Source organism: Hakea prostrata, chromosome 8 (genome assembly GCF_041222555.1).
Source record: "Hakea prostrata isolate BN-2017 chromosome 8, UWA_Hpros_2, whole genome shotgun sequence".
Classification (NCBI taxonomy): Eukaryota; Viridiplantae; Streptophyta; class Magnoliopsida; order Proteales; family Proteaceae; genus Hakea; species Hakea prostrata.
Genome location: NC_142607.1, coordinates 26270476 through 26291970, shown reverse-complemented (window position 1 = coordinate 26291970; position 21495 = coordinate 26270476). Strand labels below are relative to the sequence as shown.

Below are 21495 nucleotides of genomic sequence, written 5' to 3'. Positions count from 1 at the left end.
AGGACTTGTCAGTCTCAACAGGAGGTTCACCTTCAATAAACTTAAGCTTACCTTTCGCAAGTATGTAAACTCGAACCGTTTGTGACCAAAGCATTTCAGTTTGATGGAAGTGATTTGAACATTGACATGATCTCCTTGAGGTCCTAAAGATTCAGCCATACTAATGGTTGAGTCACTTGTAATTGAAGACATTAAACTGAAGTAGATATCACTAGAATTAGCCTTCCATGTAAAAAAATAAATAAATAAATAAATAAAGAAAAGAACTGCAAACCTTATGTCCAAATAGAGGAAAGAGGATTTAAGGATGCAGAAAAAAAGGGTAATGCATGTAGGAAGAAAATTTGGATTTAATCCAAGTTCTGGAATGTGTAAAGGTAAGGTAATAAGTAGGAAGATCATTTTATATGAAAAACCTGATCTAACAGTACATTAGATACAACATTAGGTTGTTGCACACCAAGGAAAACTGATAAGAAAAAGAGAACTTCAAAAGAGAACACTAAGAACAACACTGTTTTGATTAAAACAAGCTCTTATGCCATGTTAGAAATTAAGCTTTAAACAACCAAAATAATGTTTGAAATTGAGAAAAGAAAAGAGAGAAGAGAGAACCACAAAAGAAGCCTACGATTCTAGCTAAAGTAAATCTAGAATTGCAAGCTTCCTTTATTTATAGAATTCAAGTGCTTAGCATACAACTTGAGAGATAGGAAACTTGTCCTCTAAAATATAAATAAAGAGTACAACTCTTTGACAGAATTTTCTAGTATTCTAATTCCTAAAATCTGTCCAAAATAGAAAATACAGAAAAATGAATGTTTTGAAATTAGTAATTAGTAGAAAATAGAAACTATGCTTTCTAGAAACTCCCAAAACTTGTGTAGCAAGATTCCTACACTAGAATGCATAACTAAAAAAAGAAGCAAGCATCAAGGCATAATACAGTTCACGTGAACAATAAAACAGCCCATTACTTGAACATCATCTACTTCAGATATTATTCATAAATAAGGAAGAGGGGGTAGTCCATCACTACATCCAATGAAAATAGTTAAAAGATCAGATTCTAACAACAAGGAAAAAAGGTCAACCTCCTAGTTCATGGGGAAAAACCATATTATCAATGATGATTACAATTATCAACTTTCTTATAATTCTAAGTAACTTAACAAATATAAAATTATTGTAAATCGTAATAATGTCAATCAATTGAATTCAGGTCAGTTCTCGCAAGATTTTGTAAAAGAATCAACTCATATGGGCAGGATAGGTTTGGTTTCTAGGGAAAAAGGTTTAAGTTAGGGCTTTTTGGTTAAAAGTCATATGCTCTTAAATGATTTTTAGGGTAATAAAGATATGTAGCCCAAAACGCTTTAAACTAAATAGAATATCTAGTGTGTAACTTTAGTTGTGAATGGACAAATGAGGAGGTAGTGAAATTGATGGAAGGAGATTCCACAAAGTAATTATTTTAGGTACCTTGGCTCACTCAAATATAAAAGGTGATATAGAGGATGATCTTTCGAAAGAATTAAAATTGGTAGAATAAAGCAAAAAGGTGCATCCAGGGTCTTTTGTGATCAATGTATTTTTAATTACTCAAAGGAAAATTCATAAACCGTCGCACTACCAACTCTGGTGAATAGTGCAAAGTGTTGGGATACTAAAAACCATCATATGGATAAACTTAGTGTAGTAGAATTAAGGATGCTAAGATGGTTGAATGACAAAACTAGGAAGGACAAGGTAAGGAATGATCAAATTAGTTGGTCTGGGAGTAGTTTTGATAAATGTTAAGCTACGAGAAATTTGATCGAGGTGGCCCAACCATATTCAACAATGGCCTTTAAATGACCCTGTATAGAATAGTGATTTAAAGCAAATTGAACGAATTAGAAGAATGAGGGAGAAACCTAAGATAATATTAAGGGAAGTGGTGAGGAAGGATATGCATAGCTTAGGCCTTATACCTAGTATGACCTCAAATAGAGCTTATTAGAAAGGCATGGATCCATGTGGCCGACCCCATTTAGTTGGGACAAGGTTTGTTGATGTTGTTGTTGTTGTTGTTGTTATTGTAAGGATATGTAACCTGTCTCATGGTTTACCCCTTTAGATGGGAAACTTGGGGTTTATTAGTGTTAGAATGGGATGAAACTTGGAAATAATATAGGCAATGATATAGAAATCTGACCACCCATGTTTGGTTTGGTTTGGATGGTTAAGCTAGAAAATGTGAGAGATTCTTGTTTTGGGGGTTTCAGGAAGTAATTCAAGAAAATATTTTTTATGAAATTGGATGGTCAAAATGGGGTCATTAATGGGATCTTAAATCACTAGGGTTGGGGGGATGATGTACCTGAAGTGTAGGACAGATCTGATGGTTAGATTGTTGTAGATCTGGCCTTTTTAGGTATATTGGAAAGTCCAAAAATTCATGAAAAATCAAGAAAAATAAAAGGGTGATACGAGAACTCGAGAAGGGAAGAATGTAGCTTACCATATACCTAGATGAGGATTGTACAACTTTGGAATGAATGGAATGGCTTCTTAAAGGCTTTCTATTCCGCCATAACAAAGATTTGGCTTCATTTCACCAAGAACTTCAACAGGATACTCAACTCTTGGACCTTCTCTGACTAAAATTGACATAAACCAATAGTTGCTGCAACAACACACACAAAACTACTTAAGGATTGAAGAGAAAATAATCTATTAACCAACTATAGTCTATTCTAATAGACGGGGAGGTGATTTGTAGCCTTACATAAGAAGTCCAAATGAAATTAGGGCCTAGAAACTAACTTGGACTCCTGAAATTGAAATAAAACGTATTAAAAACAATATTCTGCCCTTATAACTTAAGCTGGACAAGATTTACATAATTAGACCAAATAAACTAATTAACTAACCTATTTTCGTACTTGACCAATATACTAGACTTCGGGGCCCATAGTATAAGGCCCATTACCATATAAACTTATTAAACGAAGGCCCAACCCCCATATCTATGAACCTAGGTCGATTTCAATCAAACCTGCAACAGTTAATATAGTAAAACATTTTTAAGAACCAAAAATGCAATAAAATATTATTTTGTTTGGTATCCAAAATATTATTTTCATCCAGATTGACTGTATCATCATCCATGCACATCAAATTAAGTTTGACTAAGCATAACCCCCTCAAATCAAATCAGATATAAGCAACATTGGATCCAACAAAGCTTTCAAGCAAATCCAGAACTGCTTAAATCTAATTTATATTAAGGGAGTTATGTTTTTGTCAAACATTATTTAATTCCAAAAAAATATATTTAGTATCAAACTTGAGCCAAAACCATAAATATTATTTCTAGAGCTCTCTATGTGAAACTAATGCATGTATCAAAATGTGCAGGTAACACAACAAGAATCAATGAAAAAGCCAAAACTTTTAGGCCTAGAAACCAAGGTTCTACCCAGCTTAAAGAAAAATCTTAGGTTTCCACTTTCCACTGAGATATGATTGGAACTGAGACAATCTTGATTTCTAGTTGATTGAAAACAGTACTGAAATCAAGATTTAAAACCTTGACTATGCTCACCAAGAACCCTAATGACAACCTAAACAGGATGATGTAACCAGTGTTGGGTTCCCCTATAATTGGGCCCAAAACCTAGACCCGAAGGCCCAATCCAAAGCTGGCCAAATGCCTCAGGGATATTTTGGTCATTTTGCCAACCCTTTGGGGCTCAAAAGGGGTTCCAACCAGGGTCATGGATTTATCCTTATTTTTTTATTTGAATTAGTATTCTATGAGTTATAAACTTATAATATACTAATTCAAATAAAAAAATAAAGATACACCCATGACCCTTATAGTTAAATTCATCCAAAAAAAGAAAAACACTTATAGTTAAGTGTCCCAATCTTGGTGGAAGTCCTAATTGGAATCTAATTGCAAGGTTCCTTCTATGTAATTCTTATTTATACTTTGTATTTTCTTGTGGTCCTAGTTCTTAGTTTCAGAAGATTCTTTATTTGTGATCATTAAGTAGTTGAGTCCAATTTTCAGTTTTTTAGTTTTAAGTCAAAGTCTTTCCATGTAAGGCTATTTATAGCCCCATTCTCCTTGTTAAGAAACACATTGAAATTGAATAAAGAACAAGGCTTGGAGTCATGGGAGAGACCACACGACCTGGGCTGAGATTTTTCTTTTAGTTTTCTGCAATTTCAGCAACTATCTTCATCATCTTCAAGTGATTCAAACAGCAGCCAGCATTCTCCCACACACCTATAAGTATATCCCGGCCCCCTCTCTTCCCCCACCTTAGCACACTTTCTTCTTCCCTAGGCCATGGAAGAACCCGTTCCATCGCAATTCGCAAGACTCCCACAGCTCCTACTAGCCCTTGCGGCAGCATCCCTCACCCTCCCCCTTCCCCCTACACCTTGCAGCAACCTCCCCTCTCTTTTTCTCTCCTTTTCCCCCTCTTCTTGATCTGCAGCAGTTCTGAAATTTCAGAACAAGACAAAAAAGAAAGAAAGAAGAAAAGAAAAAGAAAAAGAAAGAGGAAAAGAAAAAAAAAAGATCAAGAAGAGAGGTCAGAAGCCAGGATCTTTTCGAGCCATCAAGATTTGACCAAGAACCCTTCCCCCTAGCCACAAGATCCTAAACCATCCCAAGGCCCAACCACAGGCTTTCCTTTCAGCTCTTTAGTAATCCTGCATATCTCAAAACCAACCCATAACTCCTTGACAAAACCCTAACACGTCCCATATTAATTTGTCATAACCATAGTTGTTAAGGCATCGCCTAGGCGTTGCCTAATCGTCGCCTAGGCGTCCAGGTGCCTTCGGAGCGCCTCAAATCGGCGTCGCCTTATTTTTAAGCATATAGCTTTTTTTTCTTTTTTAAATCACATGAAAGATGCCAAATTGAAGGCGTATATTGAATTACTTATTAGATTCCGAATGTAAAATATCTATTGTTTGAACCTATATGCATATTTATAATTGTTAGAAAACAAGCTTTAAACAATCAAAATAGCAGTTGAACTTGAACAGAGAAAAGAGAGAAGAAGAAGAAGAGAAGAGAGATGAAGAACCAGTAAAAAAGACCTGTGATTCTTAGCTAAAGAGTCTAGAATCACATATCACTTTTATTTATAGCTTCTAATGAATCTAATACAACTTGAGAGACAAGTAATTGTCCTCTAGAAAAAGGAAACAAAATATTACATCTTTAGTAACTTCCTAACTCCTAAATAGAAAGTTCTAAAAATAGAAACTACCACCAAAATAGAAACTATGCTTTCCAAAAAAACTCCCAAAACTTATGTAGCAAGATTCTCACATTAGAAATAGAAAATATAATCAAAACAACAGCAAAATACTGTTCACGTGAACAGTAAAAGCTGTTTTTACTGTTCACGTGAACATTAAAACTCCTAATTTATGTATACTTCAACACTCCCCCTCAAGCTAGAGCATACAAATCTCCCATGCCCAGCTTGCAACAGATAGACTGAAAACTTGGTCTGAACAGAGCTTTGGTGAACAAATCAGCTAGTTGGTCAGTAGAGCTCACAAAAGGAGTTGTTATAAGCTTCTTCTTCACTGCATCACGCACAAAGTGACAATCTACCTCTATATGCTTCGTTCTCTCATGGAACATTGGATTACTAGCAAACGAAGCCACATCAATTCAGCAACGGTGTGGGCCATAGCCCTATACTCAGCTTCAGCACTAGATCGAGCAATGGTGGACTGTTTCTTACTCTTCCAAGTCACAAGATTTCCACCAAGAAAAGTACAATAACCTACGGTTGACCGGCGATCAATGACGGATCCGGCCCAATCTGCATCAGAAAAGGCAACCAAGTCCATACTCCGATTTGGTCGATAGATGAGCCCTTTTCCGGGCGCACTCTTGAGGTACCGAAGCACTCTCATCGCTGCATCCCAATGAGCCTTCCTAGGAGACTGCATAAACTGACTCAACACACCAACAGAATAAGAAATATCAGGACGAGTAACAGTAAGATAAATAAGTTTCCCAATAAGACTCCTATAACGATGGACATCATCTAACAAGTCACCATCATCACGTCCTAACTTCAACTAAGGATCCATGGGAATGTCGCTAGGTTTAGAAGCAAGCATGCCAGTCTCAGTCAAAAGATCTAACACATACTTTCTTTGTGACAAACTTACTCCTTTTTTACTGTGGATCACTTCAATTCCCAAGAAATATTGTAGATCACCTAAATCTTTGGTTTGGAAATATTTTTGTAAGTGTGCCTTAACTGTATGGATTGCATCAATATCATTGCCTGAAAGGACAATATCATCAACATAAACTACCATAATGACAACACAATCACCTTGCCGTCTAACAAACATAGAGTGATCAGAATAACACTGTACAAAACCAAAGAACTCCACAGTCTTGCTAAATTTCTCAAACCAAGCCCGTGGAGACTGTTTGAGTCCATAAATCGCTTTATGAAGCCTGCAAACACGAACACCGTCCTCCCCCTGAGCAACATACCCTGGAGGTTGCTCCATGTAAACTTCTTCATGAAGATCACCATATAAGAATGCATTTTTTATGTCAAGCTGAAAAAGAGTCCAATCATAATTCACAGCCAAAGATATCAAGACACGGACAGAATTAAGTCTTGCCACAGGAGAGAAAGTCTCAAAATAATCTACACCATATGTTTGTGTATAGCCCTTAGCCACCAAGCGGGCCTTAAGCCTTTCAACCGTATCGTCAGAATGGTACTTAATTGTATACACCCACCGACAAATGGACCACATCTTTCCCAGGAGGCAAGTTGACTAAAGACCATGTATGACGAGAATGTAAAGCATCCATTTCCACATCCATAGCGGCTTTCCAGCCAGGAATTTTAAGAGCTTCGGTATGATGGGTTGGAATATGAACGGCAGACATAGACAAAGCAAGGCAACAAAAGCTAGGAGGGAGATGAGAGGTAGAAACAAAATTGGAAACAGGATAAACAATGTTAGAGTGTAAAGTGCAAGTACGCGTACCTTAAAGCAATTGGTAAGTCATCTGAAGGCAGAGTGGGATCTCTACTAGAAGAATCCGCCGGTGGAGAGGATGAAGAAGGAACATCCGTAGGGCCAGCTTCAGGCTCCACTAAAGGAGAGCCGCTAATATTGTTAGGAGGAACTCTACTATCCACAATATGTTCTGGCAACTTATGTCTTCGCTAATAAACATGTAGAGGAACATTGCTAGTGGAAGGAACTAAAGAGGGAATAGGAGGAGTATCATCCAAAACATTTTCAATAGACACAGATTGACTTAGATAATAAGGAGTGTCTTCAAAAAAGGTCACATCCGCACTTGTAAATTGTTTGCGAAGAACCGGATCATAACAGTGAAAACCTTTTTGAGTGCGTGAGTACCCAAGAAAAATACACTTAATAGAACGGGGGAAAAGTTTATCCAAAGGATATGGTATGTGAACAAAACACACACAACCAAAAATTTTGGGTGGAACTGAAAACGGTTCTCTATTGGGAAAAACAATTGAAAAAGGAGATTTTTCAAAAAGCAAAGGCATAGGCATGCGGTTAATTAAATGACCAGCAGTCAAAATTGCATCACACCAGTAACTCTTTGGAACATTCATCTGAATCAAAATAGCGCGTGCAACCTCCAAGAGGTGACGATTTTTGCGTTCAGCCACTCCATTTTGTTGGGGAGTGAATGAACAACTGGTTTGATGAATCATTCCAAAAGAATCACACAAGTTAGATATATCATGTTGCACATATTCTAAAGCATTATCAGACCGAAAAATTTTAATAGGAAGAGAAAATTGAGTTCGAATTTCATGAATAAAACTTTTAAATGTAGTTAAGAACTCTGTCCGATCCTTTAAAAGATACAACCATGTAAGACGGGAGAAACGTCCACATTAGTAACAAAATATCGAAAACCATGCCTATTACTAATTCTACAAGGGCCCCAAATATCGGAATGAACAAGAAAAAAATAAGGATTCACTACAAGAGATAGAGCGTGGAGGATAGGTGGCACGATGATGCTTCCCTAACTCACACACTTCACAATTTAATCTAGACACTGATTTAAAAGAAGGAAATAAAATTTTTAATCTAGGTAAAGACAGATGGCCTAAACGATAGTGCCACTGGAGAGCATCTACACAATCATTAGAAAGAGCCGCAATAGGTGTAGCATAGTCCAGATAGTAGAGTCCGTTCCTTTCACACCCTCCACCAATCGTCTTCCTCGTGTGAAGGTCCTGGAAAACACAATAAGTGGGAGTAAAAGTCACAGAGCAGTTTAGTGCTTTAGTTAATTGACTAACAGATAATAAGTTAAAAGGAAAGTTAGCAACATGAAGTACGGATGATAAAGTAAGAGAAGGTGTATGAGAACACTTAAGGGCGGAAGTCCCATTAGCTATGCAACGATTTGTGGTAGAGAAAAAGAGCGGGCACCTAAATGGGCCCCTAAATCAATGATCCAAGGGGTGGGAGTAGAAGTGAGAAGTGCTGTGTTACCTACATGAGAAAGTGTGGCAACAGAAGTACTAGTGGATGTGGAAGCGTCAGTTTCAATATTTTGCAATCGGCGAAGGATTTGGCTTACATCATCTCTTAGAGTCTTAGACAAGTCCCCTGAAGAAGATCCAGAACCACTATCGTTGTTTGCTACAAAGATCGCACCACCATCGAAACGGCATGATTGGCAAGGTGCTTGGCTTGCTCTGGTTTTCCATGTTTGGCCCAACAAGCTTCCACTAAGTGCCCTGTTTTGCCGCAATGAGTACAAAGTCGAGATGTCTTATCAGACAGTTGAACACCACGACCTCCAGAAGACCTACTAACTCCCCCTGAACCACGACCACGTCCCCTTCCATAAGAGGTAGTGAAGGCTGAATTTTCTCCTTTAGAACTTTTTTTTGGAGAACTCCCTTCGAGCAAGGCAATACGTTGAAGTCTAGAATATGCTTCACTATGATTAGGGACATGCTCACCAGCAAGAAGATGTCCTTTGACAGATTTCAGTTCAGGGTTCAATCCTGCAAGAAACTTAGACACAAAAAATTCATTCCGTTGGGCCTTAAGCTTCTCTATATCAGTGGTGAGAGGTTGAAAGACATTCAACTCCTCCATCATGCCTTTAAAGGAGTTGTAATAATCCTGCAGAGACTTGTCAATTTGCTGAAATTGAAATAGCTTTTCATAAATACTAAAAATCCGAGTCATATTTTTAGCTTGGGAATAAGTCTCTTGCAAGTCATCCCATATTCCCTTTGCAGTTTTATGGAACATAACATTCGCTGCAATATCCGGTTCCATACTATTCCACATCCAAATTTTGATGATTGCATCATCTTGGATCCAACTAAAATAAGATTTGTCAGTCTCAGCAGGAGGTTCATCCTCAATGAACTTAAGCTTACCTGTTGCAAGTATGTACACCCGAACCGCTTGTGACCACAACAAGTAATTAGAACTACCTTTGAGCTTGATAGATGTAATTTGAACGTTTACATGATCTCCTTGAGATCCTTTTGATTCAGCCGTACTCATGATTGAGTCACGTGTAAGTGAAGACATTAAACTAAGGTAGATATCACTCAAATCAATTTTCCAAAACTTGAAGTAGAAAGAACACAAAAAAAAATTCTGCAACCTTAGGACAAAATAGGAGAAGAAAAAAAAGAGGTAACAAAGGTATTCAAGTTCTGGAACGTGTAAGAGTAAGGTAATAGGTAGAGAAGATTAGTTCACATGAATATCTGATCTAACAGTCCATAATATACAGCATTAGGTGGCTGCACACCAAGGAAATAGAAGGAAAAAAAAAGAATTTCAGAAGAGAATATTGAGAACAACACTATTTTGATTCAAAAAAGCTCTGATGTCATGTTAGAAAACAAGCTTTAAACAATCAAAATAGCAGCTGAACTTGAACAGAGAAAAGAGAGAAGAAGAAGAAGAGAAGAGAGATGAAGAACCAGTAAAAAAGACCTATGATTCTTAGCTAAAGAGTCTAGAATCACAGATCACTTTTATTTATAGCTTCTAATGAATCTAATACAACTTGAGAGACAAGTAATTGTCCTCTAGAAGAAGGAAACAAAATATTACAGCTTTAGTAACTTCCTAACTCCTAAATAGAAAGTTCTGAAAATAGAAACTACCACCAAAATAGAAATTATGCTTTCTAAAAAACTCCCAAAACTTATGTAGCAAGATTCCCACATTAGAAATAGAAAATATAATTAAAACAATAGCAAAATACTGTTCACGTGAACAGTAAAACTCCTAATTTATGTATACTTCAACAATAATGATGCTACATGGGATCAAAATAAAAAAATAAAAACAAACAAAATCGAAAGAGAATAAGTTCTTGACTCGAGTCTCACACTCTCACTCTAATCCTAATTTTTTTCTCTTTTGCTCTCTTCTTCTCTTCGATTCCCACAACTCACTCCGGCAAGCAGTGGCCAGCGACAAGCGACTTCTTCTCTTGGTTTCTTCCCGCAACTTTTTATTTAGGACCTACTATGTGTGGTTTGTAGTATGTTGGATGACTTGAGGTAGGGTAATATTAATTTTTCTATTATATAAGATATGATAGATTTATAATGGATTAGAGTGAATGAGATGTACACTAAAAATCTCACTTAAAACGCCTCAACCGCCTTAAAAGCGCCTCGGAAGGCGTCTTGTCGACTCATCGCCTCAACTAGCCTAAACCGCCTCATATCGCCTCGTCGCCGTGACAACTATGGTCATAACCCTAGTTCACCCCATCCCTTTTCCTACAAACCCTAGTTCATCCCATTCCTTGTCCTAACCTCCCATAGGCAACTCTTTAGCCCATCCAGAATTTTGTTAACGTAAACTTACCCAAGATTCCTCTCCAAACTGTCCTATCCGATACCCATTAGTTTCCAATCCTCTCAAGACATACCCAAACAAACCCATAATAAAATCCTAATCCTTTGATAGCCCAAATTGCTGGTTATAAATTCTAATCAGAGAAATGTCCTGGAGGTTAATCCAGACCCTGGGTTACATCATATGATCACCAAGGAACTCCAGCTTGGTTGTTGCCAACCTGGATATGACTCAACAGACCAGTCCCACGAATGAGAGATGAAACAACAGCTGCAGCTTTGCAATCAGAAATAGAACTTTCACTCCAATTCATTCTTTCTTTCTTTCTTTTTTTTTTTTTTTTTTTTTAATTATTTTAAAAATACCACAATGGGGATACATAAAAGAGCCATGTTAAGTTCAAAATAAAAAAAGAAACCTAATTCTAATAGAAGAGAACACCATATTGCATATAAAGGCAAATTTCCTAATTACAATCTAATCAGGTATAAAAAACCATATAAGACAAAATGATTTCTATGCTGTAACTTAAATTGACCCCTATTCATCCAAAAAAAAAAAAAAAAAAACTTAAATTGACCCGGATGATACCTTAATCAACTATTTGAACCAAGTCATGAGTGAACCAAAGTCAAACCAGTTCATATTAGAAACATGAAAACAAACTTAATATTAAAATTTTCATACTTAGCCTATGTACTCAATTTTTAGGCCCATAAGATTGACCCCATACCAATTAAACCTTGTGAACAAAGGCCTAATACCCATGTCTATCAACAGTAGGTGGATTAAAAAAAGGTAATTTTCATCTGGACCCCCGATGTTTGATCCATGTCACTTTTAGTCCAAATAAATAGATAATTTGCATCTGCCTCCCCTGAAGTATCTAATAAGAGAAATTAAGGACAAATTGTGATTTTATGACCAAAATACCCTCACCTCTATTCTACCATAAGATTTTCATCATGTTTTCACGATTAAATCCAATGGTGAAAATAAAAAGAGCGGTATTTGCATCTTGTTTTTACGAATTTTTAAACCATCGAATATAAAATCAAATAGTGTGGGTTCATCACTGGAACCCAAAATTAGCATCAGATCGAGACCCTCTGTTTCATCTCTGCAACCTTTCAAATAGCAAAACACTAACTTCTCAAACAAGCTATCAAGTTTCGATTGCTCAGAAACGATTTCTCTCTCAATATGCTCGAGAAGCTTCAACACTTCTCGCATGAGATTCTTGGCAAGAGGATCCACGAAAAGTTTGGCGGAGCAACGCTTGTTTTTAAGAAGAATGACAAGCTCCTTTGAATCACGCTCAATCGAATTGTTTTAAAGAAAAAATGTTGAGCAGAGCAGCGATTTCAACTATAATTTGATGCAAATATGGAGTCAGAATTTCTAATACACGTAGGTGACAGGTGAATCTGGAAAGAAAATGGAGAAAAAAATTATAAAAAATCAAAAGGAAAATAGGAAAAAAAGGAAAGAAAAGGGTAGCAGGATCAAAATGGGCTACTATGCAGGTTCTGAAAATAGAATTGAAGCTTGTCGAGACAAAATGAAGAAATCAATGGAGAATGCTAATAAAAACTCAGCTTTTCAATGGAAGGTGTATCAACTCTTGTTCAAATGGAAAAGGATGAGTGCAACTAAAAACAAAGCCACTTTTCAAGAAAACCCACCTCTGAAAATGATGAAAAAAATCGAGTTCAGCTGATGGGTTTTTTTCAGTGTGACTAGGAGGAATCTAAAAACTCCGAGATATAATAAAGAAATGAGTAAAGTCAGGAAGAAGAAAGGAGGAACTACAACAGTGTTTTGGAAGAAATGAAATTCTATTACAAAAACAAACAGAAGAAAAGATAGGCAGCCTAAAACTAGAAATAAAACCAAAGTAGAGTCGTAGAAGACAAATTCCTCATCTACAAAATGGGCATTATCGAATCAAAGGAATGACCAAGGAGATTTGAGAGTCGGGTAAATAAGGGGTTGATTTTGTAAATTAAAAAACTTTAAATGTAAAAATAAAAAATAATTTTTACAAGTGAGGGTATTTTGGTCATAAAAATCATAATTTGTCCTTAATTGATCTTATTAGATACCTCAGGGGAAGAAAATGCAAAGTGTCAATGTATTTGGACTAAAAATGACATGGAGCAAACTTCGGGCGTCCAGGATGAAAATTACCCTTAAAAAAATTACCCAATTCAGTGTTGTATCTGCATCACATATACCCGATTCCACAACTTTTGTTCTTGTATGCCCCAACATACTGCCTTAGAATGCTTACGCCATTTCTTAAGAAATCAACTTATAACTCCAATATATGTTTCAAACTTGAAACAACCTTGTGTTATCCGTTTTACTCTCACCATATAAATCTTGGCTTCATCTGTCCTCTAATACCCTAAAAGTGAAATCTCGAAGCAGAACCCGAACTATCTCTGCCCTGCGAAATCTTGGAAACTCAGACAACCCATAAGAAGCCATGAGCCTCATACCCCTATCAATTTTGGGCTGTCCCTAGCCATAAATGCCCCAATTCAAGCTGGTTCATTGAACATTGTGGAAGAACTGGCTTAGTTGATCTCCTGTTAACATAGGACTGCATCATTCCGCGGGTGGGGGGGGGGGGGGACTTACAATGAAGCTTCACAAATTGGTCAAACTCAGAAATTGAACTAGAAAGAAACCGGTAATGTGTTTGACTTCAGGGAACAGTAGTATAATGAAACCTAGTCAAAAAACAACTTTTATTCATACCATGGGTTGTAATGGCAATGATATATATATTAGACTAACTACCCTATTATACACATAATCTAGTAATTGAATAACATTTCATTGTTGTAAATAATTTGTGCCTAAATTCATTGCGAGAGTATTGGCAGATTCATGTGGCATTCAAATCACAATAGCGAATAGAACTATTCCTATAAGAGATTTTATTCGCTAGTTTAACCTTAGTTCCTGTGCCACCGCCAAAATGTTTGTGTGATCAATTACTAACTTTGTTAGTGTGCACGTGACTAACTAAATGATATTTCAATTTGGATGATCATGCAGGGTGTTACAGAGGTGGGCTGATTATGTCCTTCACACTGAGCATAACATCTGGAGGTACCATCACCCTCCTAGGTTTACTATCCTTCGACTTTAGCATGTGTATATTTGTGAAGCTCTTTTAACTGTTGTGCTGATATTTGTGTAGGGCTCTGATATTGTACATTGCAGCTGGTGCAATGACAGAAGCATTAGCTGCACTTCGTGATGCAAAGCTACCAGACACGGCTGCCATGTTTGTTCTTGCTTGCCATCAGATTAATGCTGAGCTTACTTCAGAAAATTCAGATGAGTCATCAAAAGCCTCTGCTGAGGACAAGCAATTATTCATTTTGCCACACCTGAATCCAGAACTTGAGGATGTAGTTGCTGTCAGTGAATATTACGGACAGTATCAGAGGAAACTGGTACATCTATGCATGGATTCACCACCAATTTTTGACTGATCAACTGCAACAGGTGAAACTTAGCTATCATTTCTGCTGGCATTTTCATTACCAAATTCGAGAGCAGAGGATTAATTCCATTTTTTTCTGATCAAGCGCTTAAGCAAGATTGGTTATGAAGCAGGTTCTTTCTAGTAGTAGCTGCTGCTTTCCAAAATGAAGGGGAAAGCTGGAAAGAAGCAGCAGAACTGATACATTGCATCCTTGGGGGAATAATGCCCATTAACCAACAATTAAAGTCATCGAGCACTTTATCTTGGGATTACTGCAGTAATAATACTAATGCATTCAGGTTATGATAGCTGCTGATTAACCGTTGAGTGCTCCATTTCAAATATTTTAGCTGCAGGGGAATTCCACCATTTTGTTGGTATTAGGGGTATGATGTTCACCTGGTAAATTGAAATGTTTTGATGACCTAGGGGAAAATGCCAACTCCAGGCGTCTGTAGATCATTTCTTTGTATTGTTTGGGCGCTTCAGTGGCCACGGTGAGTTTGAACATTTTATTTCAAGATGTCAACGTAGTGGCGTTCATGTTTACATTGTACATGGAGTCTGCCTCTTCTTTCCTCTATTATTTGTGCTGACAATTGGTGTACATAACATATCTCTAAACATGGCTACATCTTTGTGCATATGGCTACATCTTATTGCCATCCACATAAAACGGGAAGGAAAGTGAATTTGCAAACCTGAAGTTGAAACTTATTTTATCATTAATTGAAAGGGGAACCTTCGTAACATCGAAGCAGAATCCTAGAATACCAACTGACGTGAGGGAGGTAGTTTTTTCTGTAATTTTTACACGGATTTCTCAGGTTTCTGAGACAATGCTAAATTGGTTTCCGTGGTGGAAGAGGAATGTTGTCGGATTCCATTGTTGTGTTTATCTTATTTTATTTTGAGCTTTTTGTTCATTAGATAATAGTTAATTGGGCTCCCTTGAGGTTTATTGAACTAATGAATGGCTCAATGGAATTAATGGAATATATGGGATCAATAAATTAATTCATTTAAGATACTGTTTGATGGTGTTGATTGGGTCCAAAAGTAAACCAACATATTTGAGTTAAGGAACAATTTAAGAATTTAAGATTGGTTCATTCTTCTTTCCCTAGCAAGGAAGTTACATATGGAAATACAAATGAAGGATTTAGCCACGCCTCTCCCCCACCTCCCCTCTGCCCAAAAAAAATTTGGAGTATAGTTTAGTCGAGGTACAAGACCCTCTAGCTGAAGTAAACACAGGAACTTAGGTGATGCGTCTCAGTTTTTATTCAGATGCCAACTAAGCCCCTCTAAATTCTAGGGAAGATGAGTCCTGCAAGAAAGGCTAGATGCGGGCCGGCTCGTATGCCGGGCAGCAGCTGCCTTCGATGGCTAAGTTAGACACAGAACATATTAAGATCCCTAACAAGAGCTACACAAGGTTATGTTCGGAATGTATTGGATGCTTATCGGAGGGGTGAGTCACCTACCCACAAGGTAGGGACGGGCGAAAATACTCAGATGTTTACTATCTGAATCGTATTCTTGTTATTCATTCCTTAGCTCTGTGCTCTAGCAGAGCCGTTTGTGATTAAGTTCATCAACTGACTTAGCCTTCGGATTTGGACTCCTGATCCCAGCGGTCGGGCCACATCTGACGCTTTATTTTGCAGGTCACTCTCAGGAGATCTAAGGGCTGAGTAGATTTTGAACGCATCAGTAACCAACTTGTGATAGGACATAGATCACATTGTGGATACTCATTAGAGGCCATTTATTGGTAGGGTTGCAAATAACTAGACTTGGGCTCACGGGCACTCAAGACCGGTAACCAACCCGTGAGAGGACGTGAGAGCTTCCCGTTTATTATCTGTGGATGACCAATAGGGTTGATGAGTCCATAGTCAAGGACTATGTTGACTCTAGTGTGAAAGATACCGGAAAGTATCCGGATCTGACTTGATACAAATGAGTAAATGATTTGCATTGGGCTAGGCTTTACCGTGATGTGCGACAATACTTATACCAAATGGTTATATGAGAAAGCGGTGACTTGAACCCTAGCCATGGATTGTTCCGGGGGATGCAAGACTCACAACCTATCGGAGCCGAGTGACCGGACCTTCCCAAGAAAAGTATGGTGTTATGAGTTAAAGCATGTTTACCATAGAGACTAACATGCATAGAGTTAGATTCATATCTACATCATCTGTTTCATATCATCTTGCATCATGTTATGTTTTGTATCATGTATCTGTGTTATTATGGAATAACTTGCCATAAGTTCTTTTGAACTCACTCCTTTTGTGCAATGTTTTGTTAGACTATCCTACAGGTGTTGAAGAACTTGATGGCCCCCACTATGAAGAGACCCCCGATGAAGCATACTACCCTCCTGGTGCTAGCTACTACAAAGATTACCTTGAAGATCCCACGGGTGATTATGCTACCTTCTAGGATTATCTCTACCTTGGCGTGGGAGCGGCCGTGTCTAGTTTCTTTTATTTACACCTATGAGGACATTTTTGTATAAAATTGCAAAACACTAGTTTAGATGTTTATCTTTTATTGTTATCTTTTGAGACTTGGATCTGTAACCCTTATGATTTTCGAACTACTTTCTGTCTGCAACTGAGGGAGTGAATTCCGCTCACTCTCTATATTCTGATTATTATTATGCTTCAAAATCTTTTACTTCCGCACTCTGATTATATTATCCCTTTTAATCCTGTCTTGATCTTATGGTTTGTATGACATTACTTTGATTATATTGTAAATAATTTGATTTGTTCTTACAGTCACTTAATCTTTACTCTCTCTTCCTTTCATCGTATTCTTGCTTTTCCGTATCTCAAGATATTACTTCTTCGCAAGTCGGTCTATCGTTCAGTTCGCAATCAAGTAATAAATGATAAGTAGAGTATCGATCCCACGGAGAATTCTATCCTTAACTTTCAATGTAAAAGGAAAATTGATTTAAACAAGATTAACAAGATTGATTTGTGATTGACTAACCAAATAACCAAATGACAGGTAATTAAACTAAAGAACTAAAATGGAGATTGAGCAATAGAAGGAACTTAGTGAGTGAAAAGAGTGTTGGGAATCAAGTTTCCCTTCCCCTAAATTTTATAATGCAAATACTAAAATAATACTACAACCCAAAATATATCAAGAACCTGAAATGAAATGGCATAATGATATTTTCCAATACACATATGCTTAGCATCCTAATTCAACATCCGCATATTCCTATGAAGAATTGAACTATGAATGCAATTTCAACTCAATCCCAATCATGGCATTGTGAGGTAATTGAGTATTCCTACCCAACCTACTAATTAACACAATCTAATTAAAGGTTATGTTACCTCACACAATTCAAAGAAACATCTAGACTGCATTAACTTTCCAGTTAACAAAATCATACCAATCGTTCATGAAAGATCAATCAAGAACCGAAATTAATCAATATATAACATGCTGAATTCATTAACAATAAATTGTATTGCAATAAAACTAAAGAACACATGATAGTTACATCTCAAAATTCAGGTTTAGGTACTACTATCATCCCAACACAACACAAGTTTAGCCCATAACAGAAATCAAATACAAAGAGATAGATATAGTTATCATAAGCTGGAAGATAAGAAGAAAGAGTTATAAGATTGAAAAGAAACTAAGAGCCTCAATGCTTCCACAAGAGCTCCAGCCTTCTCCATCAGTTCATCTTCTCTCTCTAGCAGCTCTAGCTGCTTCCATCCGCTCTCACACGAGTTCCCCTCTCTCCTCTCTTCCTCCTTGCCCACGTTTTGCCTCATTTTCTCCTCTTTTCTTCCCTTCTTCTCCCCCAAAGTCCTAGGTTAAAATTGGCTTGTAGGATTAGAGCATTTTCCTTTGATATCAACGGCTGAGATCTTTTATGGAATGACAAGAAGAAAGTCCATTAAGTTAGCCCTTTTTAGTCATTTCACTTGAATTGGATCTAAAAATATTCTGCTCCGTATTGCTGCAGCAAACTCTACAACAAAGTTAGAGGACAGATTCTTCTTCTATTATGGATCTTCACCTTCATTTTTCAAGAGAAAGAGGATTAATCAAATTCATTTTAATCTAAAGGGAAATTAATGTAAGAGTGACAATAATGACCTATACAAGATGCAACATGTTAAGACTCAATAAGACAACATCTAATGAATACTAATACTAAAACAAAGATAAAATACTCCTAAATCAAGCCATCTTAAGTATAAAGTTACCAATCTTAACTCTATTTCATAGAGTTATTACGTATGTGGGAGGCATGGTTGATCGGATACTTGATCTTCGGGGCTGTGGATCACATACCCGGGTATGCCAGGTAGGGTACCGGCTGGGTGGATGTGACACCCGGACTATGGACTCATCAACCCTTTTGGTCATCCACGAGTAGTAGATGGGAAGCTCTCATATCCTCTCATGGATGCCGATCTTGAGAGCCCATGAGCCCAATTCTACTAAATGTGACCCTACCAATGAATGGCCCCCACAATGTGATTCATGTCCTCTCACGGGTTGGTTACCAGTCTTGAGTGCCCATAAATCCCCATTGCTACCACGGGTCGTTTAGTCTCAATACCCTTCCGAATCGGGTCTGACATAACAGGGACATCCTAGCCAAACATCGCTAGACAGCCCTAGGTATGACCACCAATAATCCAGGAAAGAGTCAAAGGGCACCATCGGAAATATCCCAAACTATTCCCACTGATGTCCAAGGACAGAATGTCAAAAGGACATTCCCCAATCCCAAATCATACATATTCAATCACAATCCCAATTCAGTCATAACGTGCACAACTGATGTCACATCATATGAAAGAATACATAAAGATAAGATCAGATGAATAAGCAACATACATGAGTAAATGTCCATACATGATCAAGTTCATAAAGGAAATATAAAAGTAAGATTCTATTGTACTTACAACATTCATATCATAATTAGAAACTACAATATCAGTAACAAATCTAGGTGTTTCCCAATTTAGAAACTGGATTCACGCAATCTATGTTTATATGAAAATAACTGTCCTTACCTTAAATAGATTTGAAGATATTTCGGATGAACAAGATAATAAATCCAAAGTTAGCAAACAAACCCTAAACATGCATTAAAGAATATTAGGAAGCAGTCCTAAAAGAATAGACATCAAACGGATCGAAATGGACGAAGAAATCCCATGCTGTCATGCTGGGAAAACTGGTTGGGTCGATTGGCCAATCAACCCAAGCAGTCAACCCAGTGAACAGTACACATCCAAAATCTAATTTTTTATCTGAAACATATTCTAGAAGATCCGGAATGCTACGAAACTTGGAGGGAATGTCTAACACAGTAATCTAAGACTAATTAGCATAGATTAGACATCAAACAACGATAAAAACCAATACTTACTAATTTAGAATCATACTTTCTAATTTGATAAAATCATAGTTTTCAATGAAAACAAACTATAATTCAAGAGAAGAATTAGAGATGATGAGATCTCATCCTAGTAGATTAAAATAGTAAATCAAGGGTATGAATAATCATGAATATGCATCTATAATGCTAGAGAAATCATAATAAGAGTATGATCATAGTTTCATGAAGAAAACATAAGAATCATGGTTAAGATTGAATATGAAGATCATAGCATGAAGGAATGAATGGAGATTGTAGAAGAGATGATTGCAAGGATGCAACATCTTTTTCATAATCTCAGTATAGAGAATAAATCATTGTAAGAGTAGATCAATACCATGCAAGAGTGAATATTAACCTTTGATTGAAGAACAAGAGAGGAAACTTGAAAGTTGCAATAGTTGATCTTCTTCCACACTAATGGAGGCTTGGAGAGGAGTTCCCTTCGTTCTCTAGGTGTTTTGGAGGCAAGGGAAACTAAAACTACGAAGTCGTATATAAATATAGCAACATAGACCTAAACAGAGAGGATCTTGCACTGAGATTTTGTCTTCTTGGGTCGATTGGCCGCGATTGGCCATCGACCCGTGCTGTTAGCAAAGCCCTGAATCGGGAAATGAAGGCCTAACTCTTATCGAATCAAATGAGCATCTCACAACATGAACTATAACTCACCTAGCATGGAGGAATGCCTTCAAATCATGTCCAACCAAGCTCTAAGGTCATCAACCAATCTTCTCTTCATCAAGGTATAGTCTCTTTTCTAATTCCATCAAGGTCTTTAAGTACGGGGCATCATCGTCAATCTCCATGGGTTTGGAGTCAAACACCATGTCTTCTACTAATATGGCCCATCGTTGACTTCCAATTCTACTTCAGGTCTTCGTGTGAAACCCAGCCTTAACCTTGACCCGGAAACCCTGTTGTTTGTAGGTCCGACAACCCGAAGTAAGGCAAGAAGTCAACTTTGGGCCATTTCAGTAGAAGACTTGGTGGTTGGATTGAAATCCATGAGTGTTGATGTTAGTGTTCCATTTATTGGAAACCGCATCCTATTGAAGATCGGATTAGTTGATGGACTTGGAGTGCTCTCGTGTATTGGTTCGAAGGCATTTCTACCTACTAGGTAAGTCACTTTAGGTGTGTGCAAAACCCCGTTATGTTTGGACTTGATCTGAGCCTTCAAATCCACTTTTTGATCTTGCTGTCCTGATTGGTCGACTCATTGTCGACTGGACCAGTCAACCAATCCAATCGACCAATTGGTTCTGTTTTGCTAATTAGGTCGTGGCTACTCTATTTAAGTCTAAATCTCGGGATTACTCCGCCTCCTCTGCCTCCTAAGCCTTTGGAATGAGTTAGAACTCCATTCTAATCAATTTCCTTGCATCCTTGGTTGATATCTCGTAAGAACTCAAGTAATCTCCTTCCTCCTGCATCAAAGGTATGTCTATGCTCTCTTTTTCTTCTCCATCTCTGAATTTCTTTTCTTTAATCTTGTTCTTGTTTGAGATCAGGAAGGAGATGCTGCATTCTTGCAACCATCTATTCCATGATCTCATTCTATTCTTTGAGATCAATGATCATCGTCATGATCTTAACCCTAGCCAAATATTTTCTTGAAACCCTAACCCTT

General features: G+C 37.4%; 1 protein-coding gene across 2 annotated transcripts in view; it reads left to right on the top strand.

Annotated features, from left to right (window-relative positions):
- The window catches only part of LOC149007470 (uncharacterized), a 114859-nt gene extending 99731 nt beyond the window's left edge, over positions 1–15128 (top strand). The window contains exons 19-21 of one of the 2 annotated variants that reach the window (XM_089164538.1): positions 13978–14031; positions 14123–14433; positions 14545–15128. In XM_089164538.1, coding sequence (XP_089020664.1) covers positions 13978–14031; positions 14123–14420 — 352 coding nt within the window. In that variant the 3' untranslated portion in view covers positions 14421–14433; positions 14545–15128. Of the gene's footprint in view, positions 1–13977; positions 14032–14122; positions 14434–14516 lie in introns of both variants that reach the window. The other variant, XM_089164537.1, reaches the window with a different exon arrangement.
- The last annotated feature ends 6367 nt before the right edge of the window (positions 15129–21495 follow it).